Source organism: Rutidosis leptorrhynchoides, chromosome 3, assembly GCF_046630445.1.
Source record: "Rutidosis leptorrhynchoides isolate AG116_Rl617_1_P2 chromosome 3, CSIRO_AGI_Rlap_v1, whole genome shotgun sequence".
NCBI lineage: Eukaryota > Viridiplantae > Streptophyta > Magnoliopsida > Asterales > Asteraceae > Rutidosis > Rutidosis leptorrhynchoides.
The window spans coordinates 426092808-426100137 of NC_092335.1; the positions used below are offsets into that span (position 1 = coordinate 426092808).

Below are 7330 nucleotides of genomic sequence, written 5' to 3' on the forward strand. Positions count from 1 at the left end.
AGCAATAGGCATGCTTAATATGATTATGTGATTAAATGTGCTTTTGTATGCATAAATTTGTGTTAGTGATTATTTGTATGTCTTGCTAACCTATGTGAGGTATTTGGTAGATTGTGTAAGGATGACAAGGAACATGTTTTTAATAGTGCTTGATCACCACTATTACAACCACGCATCTTGTCCTTTAAGCACAATGTGTTCAAGTATCGAGCGGGTGAAACATGACATGAGTAGGAAGAATATGATTGTGATTAAGAATATGAGTTAGTATACTGAAAATTTGTTAAATGTTTCAGTATGGCGAATGAAGATAATGTTGATAGTTCTATTCCAAATGAGGATCAAGTTAACCTTCCTAATGAGGATGAAATCCGTGCAAGTAATGATTTAAAGTCTCTGTTGGGACAAGCTCTACAGAATTCCACTCCATTCATCGTCCAACAAATTAGAAAGACGATGGGAGAGGCAGTTAATACAACCATAGCCTCGATGATTAAGGAAACAGTGAAAGAAGAACTTGATCGGCGGTTGCCACAAGTTCAAGAAGAAGAGGGAAATCAGAGGAATATCGAGGGTGCTCGGGTTAATCGTGAAATAGCCCCACTAAAACCCTATGGTTTGAAAGACTTCAAATTAGGCAATCCGCCTACGTATGAAGGAAGTCTTGATCCGATTGTAAGTAGTCGTTGGGTTACCGATATAGAAGCGTGTTTTCGAAAAACCCGATGTCCCGACAATTTGAAAACTACCTTTGGGACAAGTATGTTTAGAGGGGTAGCTCAGCGATGGTGGATCGATCTTTTGGTGGTTAAGGGAAGTGATTATCCTGATAAGATAACTTGGGAAGAATTTAAAGTTGAGTTCTTTAAGAACTTTAGGTCAGAGGCGGAGATAGAACGGTTGAAATCTGAGTTACAAAATACTCGACAAGGATCCATGGACTTGATAACCTTCCGAGCCCATTTCATAGATCGCCTTCAGTTTAACCCTGAGTTAGTATGTAATGAGTTAAGCAAGTGTCGATTGTTTCATAGGTTGCTAAGAGAGGAGATCCGAGAGAGGATCATTATATCACAATTCCATTCCTTCACTGCTTTGTTTGATGCGGCAAGAGATATTGAAGACGAATTAAAGAAGAAGGGGGCAACTACCCCAAGAAAGGAGGGTTTTGCTCCTAAAAGAAAATTTGAGCAAAGCAAATCCCCCCAAAAGAAGGGTAAAGGTGTGAGTGGCGGAAAGAAGGGAGGAAATTCGACATCGGTTCTGATATGTTTTTCATGTGGCAAGCCTGGTCACTATGCAAGAGATTGCAAGGCTCCTGTTTCAAAGCCTCTCATATGCCACAATTGCCTTGAAGAAGGCCACAAAAAGGCCGAGTGTCCTAAATTGTCTGAATCCGAAAGAAAGGAAGAACAAAGAAAAGAAGTTGTAAGAAGGTTGGAAAAATCGGCGGGTAACCCAAAGGGAAGGTCCTTTCAAATGACTATTGACGAGGCTCGTAAATCATCGGAAGTTGTGACAGGTACATTTCTTGTTAATTCCATACCCGCTAAGGTATTATTTGATTCCGGAGCAGACCGATCATTTGTTGCTATAAGGTTTGCTCCTTTTTGAATAAATTGTTGTTAAAACTAGAGCCTCCATTAGAAGTAGAAATAGCGGATGATAAACCCAAATTGGTCGTAGGTGTATACAAGGATTGTAATATTGACATAAATTCTAAATTGTTCAATGTTGACCTAATCCCCATGACTATGGGTGAGTTTGATGTGATTATAGGAATGGATTGGCTCAGTCGGCACGGGGCTAATATTGTTTGTGACGAAAAGATTATTCGGGTGAAAACCCCAAGTGGGGAAGAAATGATTATCCAAGGGGAAGGTCAAAGACGACCCGCTTCCATATGCACCTATGCTCGTGCACGTCGTCTTGTGTCTAGTGGTTGTGCAGCCTTTTTGGCTCACGTTATTGACTCTAGAAAAGAATCAAAATCCATTAAGGACATCCCTATTGTTAATGAATTTGAAGATGTGTTTCCGGATGATCTTCCGGGTATTCCTCCCGAGAGACAAGTAGAGTTTCGCATCGAATTGGTTCCAGGTGCTACGCCCATTGCTAAGACTCCTTATCGCTTAGCACCAACTGAGATGCAAGAATTGATGAGTGAAATACAAGAACTATTGGATAAAGGCTTTATTAGTCCAAGTAGTTCACCATGGGGAGCACCGGTTTTATTCGTCAAGAAGAAGGATGGTAGCATGAGAATGTGTATTGATTATAGAGAGTTGAATAAAGTAACCATAAAGAATCGTTATCCTTTGCCGAGGATTGATGACCTATTCGATCAACTCCAAGGTGCTAAGTACTTCTCAAAAATTGACTTAAGGTCGGGGTATCACCAATTGAGAATCCATGCAGATGAAGTTCCAAAGACGGCATTTAGAACCCGATACGGGCATTATGAATTTGTAGTGATGCCTTTTAGTCTTACAAATACACCCGCGGCATTCATGGACCTTATGAATCGGATATGCCGTCCTATGTTGGATAAGTCAGTAATCGTGTTTATTGATGATATACTCGTATATTCTAAGAATGAGAATGATCACGAGCATCACTTAAGAGAAGTTTTAGAGACGTTAAGAAAAGAGAAGTTATACGCTAAATTTTCAAATTGTGAATTTTGGTTGAGAGAAGTGCAATTTCTTGGCCACATTGTTAATGAGAATGGGATTCAAGTTGATCCCGAGAAGATTGAGGCGATAGAAAAGTGGGACCGACCGACTATGTTGACGGAGATCCGAAGCTTTCTTGGGTTGGCCGGTTACTACCGACGGTTTATTCAAGATTTCTCTAAGATTGCTTCTCCGTTGACTAAGTTGACTTGAAAGAATGTAAGGTTCAATTGGGGAGAAGAGCAAGAGGGAGCTTTCCGATTATTGAAATAAAAGTTACGTTAAGCTCCGGTGTTGGTATTACCAGAAGGAATTGAAGACATGACCGTGCATTGTGATGCATCGATCAATGGTCTTGGATGTGTTTTAATGCAAAGAGGGAGAGTTATTGCTTATGCTTCAAGGCAATTGAAAGAGCACGAGAAAAATTACCCTGTTCATGATCTTGAATTGGTGGCCGTGGTCCATGCTTTAAAAATTTGGCGTCACTATTTGTATGGCGTTAAATGTACCATTTATACGGATCACAAAAACATGAAGTACTTATTTGGGCAAAGAGATCTAAATAACCGACAACGAAGATGGATGGATCTCTTGAAGGATTATGATTGCGAGATACTTTACCATCCGGGTAAAGCTAATGTAGTGGCAGATGCGTTAAGTAGAAAGAGCCGACGTCCGGGGATTCAAATTGAGTCCTTACGGATGACCATTACGAACGACTTTCTTCAAAGTATTTCTAGGGCTCAAGTAGAAGCGATTGTAGAATTGTCTCATGAAGAGCGAATGAAAGGGCAAGTAGACTTTCTTGAGAAGGATTCGCGGGGATTGTTGACCCGTTATGGTAGACTTTGGGTTCCAAAGCTCGGGGGTGCTAGACAATTATTACTTGATGAAGCGCATAAATCCAAGTATTCCATTCATCCCGGTGCGACTAAAATGTACCATGATTTGAAAGAAGAGTATTGGTGGCCCGGTATGAAATGGGATATTGTGAAATATGTAGAGCAATGTATCACTTGTTTACAGGTAAAAGCCGAACACCAAAAATTGTATGGTAAATTGCAACCGCTAGAAATCCCTAAGTGGAAGTGGGAGCATATTACTATGGATTTTATTACAAAATTACCAAGAACGGCAAGAACTCAGTTTGATTCTATATGGGTGATTGTTGATAGATTGACTAAGAGCGCATTGTTTCTTCCAATTCGAGAGACGTCAACATCCGAGATCTTAGCTAATCTCTTCATCAAAGAGGTTGTAGCTAGACATGGTGTCCCTGTATCTATTGTATCGGATCGGGATACTCGGTTTACTTCTCGGTTCTGGAGGAAGTTTCATGAGGATATGGGAACGCAATTAAGGTTGAGTACCGCTTTTCACCCGCAAACCGATGGTCAAAGTGAGAGAACCATTCAAACTCTTGACGATATGTTGCGGGCTTGAATTTGGCGGAAGTTGGGATACACATCTACCATTGGCGGAATTCTCATACAACAATAGCTATCACGCTAGTATTGGAATGCCGCCATATGAGATGCTTTATGGGAGAAAGTGTCGCACTCCAATTTGTTGGGGCGAAATTGGTGAAAAAGAATCGGGTGGATCCGACCTTGTGTTGAAAACGAATGAAAAGATTAAAGTTATTCGATAACGTTTGAAAGCCGCCCAGGATAGACAAAAATCATATGTAGATAGACGTAGAAGACCAATTGAGTTTAAGGAAGGTGACATGGTGATGTTAAAAGTGTCTCCGTGGAAAGGTATTATTCGGTTTAGAAAACGAGGAAAACTTGGTCCTCGTTACACCGGGCCTTTTAAAATCTTAGAGCGGGTTGGCGAAGTAGCTTATCGTTTGGAATTTCCCGAAAAGTTATCGGGAATTCATAATACTTTCCATGTTTCTCATCTAAGGAAGTGTTTAACCGCACAATCTACAATTGTGCCCTTATAAGAAGTTGAGGTGAATGATAAATTGGGGTATATCGAGGAATCAGTTGATATTGTTGATGAACAAATAAGAAAGATTTGAAATAAGCCTATTAAGTCTTTTAAAGTAAAATGGAAGTACGGGAAAGAGACAGAGTATACATGGGAAATGAAAGAATTTATGATAAAGCACTTTCCGTCAAGTCACTTAGCTTGGATCACGAGGACGCGATCCGATTTAAGTGGGGAAGAGTTGTAACATCCCATTTCTTTTAAGGTAAAAAAATTATTATTTATTTAATTAATATTGACCCCACTTTGACTTGTAGGGACCTCTTTTTGTAATTACTTTAAAAGGAGAAGGGTAAATGGGTAATTTTACCCATTATAAGCCTCTAGAGATGTCTAAACACTCCTCTTTTCTCCATTTGTGCATAATTTTTCATGTGTGTGTGTATTGAAGGTGGCAATTTTGGGGTCTCAAGCTCAAATCTTTGAAAATTTTCACATGCATTTAAGTCTTAGTGTAATCAAGCTTGTAGATACTTGCTAGCATCTCTAGAACTTGTGTTTATTCACCATTCTTCATCTCCTTTGTGAAAATTGGAGTTTTGAAACCCTAACTTGAAACCTTAAATTTGTATATTTTGTAGTTAGATGATGTTATTGTAGATGGAATCAAAGTATTTGGTTCCATTCAAACCCTAATTCGAATTTAGGGTTAGGGTTCATAGAAGTGGGTGTTGTATGAAGATGAACTTGTTGAATTAGAAATATGTAAATTTTGTTATGATTTTATTAAGGTTAAAATTCGGATTTTTAACTTGTTAATTATAAAGGTTGTTTGATTAAACTATGAAATTGGGTTAGTAAGGGAAATAGAAAGGCTTATGTTCATAAGTCTTGAAAATTGTCAAATTTGACTAGTGTGTCAAAATGGGTTTGGTGGGTTTATGGATGAACCCTAGTTTGAAGGGTCTTGTTAGACCTAAGTTGAATATGTAGTGATGTTTACATGTATGCATAATTGATTAGGTGACTTGCTTGGAAGTTGATAATTTTTGCTTGAATTATTGCTTACTTGTTGCTTAATTTCTCAACCAAGGTGAGTTCAATAACTATGTATATGTATGTGTATGCGTTTAGGGTGTCCGGGACACCATATATTATGTTGATTGTGGAGGAGTCCTCGGGACAATGGTTACCTACTTATCGTCTCGAGCGTTAAGTTTGAGGTCATGCATTCGGGATGCAGGTGGGGCCTCTAGGTGTGTTCGGTACGAGACACACTAGAGTGTTCAAATTGGCACCGGTTGTGCTTTGTTGATCTTACGGCATCCGGGATGCTAAAGGGGTTTGATTCATGATGATATGGACAAACCTCGGGATGACACGAGTTATCCTTGGTTGTGATGAAAATTTGAAAGAGATTGATGGTATGCATACATGTGCATATTTATTGTTCTCACTAAGCTTTTCGCTTACTTTGTTGTGGTTTAACGTTTTGTAGGATCGGGACAAGAAAAAGGTAAGAATGTGGAAGTAATAGAATAGAAGATTGTTGCTTATGCCTTTGTGAAAATGTGACTCCTTTTGTATAGATAACTTATGGATGGATAGACGAACCCGATAGTCACGCTCTAGTACTTGTTGAAATTGTCTTTTGAATATTATGGGTTGTAATCACCACCTTAAAATTTACCTTGCGTCACAAGTATCGAGGGTTCATGAGAATCCCGTTATGTTTGTAATGTTAAGTATGAATATGTGTTTTAGTAGATGATTAAACAGGTTGGAACTGAGTTGTTATGCGTTGATAGTCAAACGAGTCACAAGGTGTTAATTTGGTTGAAAACTACCAGGTCAGGGTCTGATCCCGGAATGGGACTAAAAGATCCCGGAATGGGATCAAGGGTGATTTTCAAGAAATTTAATCAGAACCTGATCCCATAGTGGGATTGTGGGATCCCATAGTGGGATCTAAAAAAAAAAAAAAAAAAGTCGTTTTTCGGTTATGAGTCGAGGTCGTTTCACCAACGATACATATATAGAAGTTAATTTGAATTGTTGGCCGAAGCTGATTGTATACATGTGAGTACTGTTTTGATTCTCCGTTGCTATGTAAAGTGTTCGTTTCTTATTTGTTTTATTTTAAGTTGGTTTCATGTTTGGTTTTTATATACACATATGTAGTTAGGTTTACAATTCTTATCAATGAAGAGACTCATCAGGGTTCATGTATTCTATATTGAGTATGAGTGAGATATTCAAAATAAGAATTTTTTACCCTATTTATTGGATTTGGATAATTTATACTCTATTTTGATTTATTAGATTCATTTGAAGATGAAGATGAAGTATTTATGATTCAAACACTCCACTTCGATCAACTCATACATGTATGACAGGTTAAAGAGAAGACAGTACCTACGTCGATCAAATTATACTTAAATAGGTTGAAATTGCCACGTGAACAAATTGCTTTCCTAAGGTTCATGTATCTACCCTTGGTGTTTGTTTTTTTTTTCCAATAATTTTCATGGCACGATTAAAAACTATGTTTGCTATCTTATACTTATATTTCTTGCTTTGAAATGGTTATACTATTGGCAAGGGAATTCTTCTTCATTGGGACTGGCTGGGTGAATTAAGTTGCATTTGGAATTTTTAGGAACAAATTACAGAGTATAATTAGTTTACGGAGTATAGTAAGTTGGGAAAATGAT

The 7330-nt window shown here is 38.3% G+C and overlaps 1 protein-coding gene across 1 annotated transcript; it reads left to right on the plus strand.

Annotated features, from left to right (window-relative positions):
* The first annotated feature begins 297 nt into the window (after positions 1 to 297).
* On the plus strand, positions 298 to 6557 carry LOC139901452 (uncharacterized). Its single transcript, XM_071884165.1, has 7 exons — positions 298 to 1522; positions 1636 to 2205; positions 2983 to 3183; positions 3322 to 3704; positions 6115 to 6132; positions 6206 to 6262; positions 6384 to 6557. Exons 1-7 carry the CDS (start codon positions 298 to 300, stop codon positions 6555 to 6557), a joined length of 2628 nt encoding a protein of 875 aa, XP_071740266.1.
* Positions 6558 to 7330: the final 773 nt, after the last annotated feature.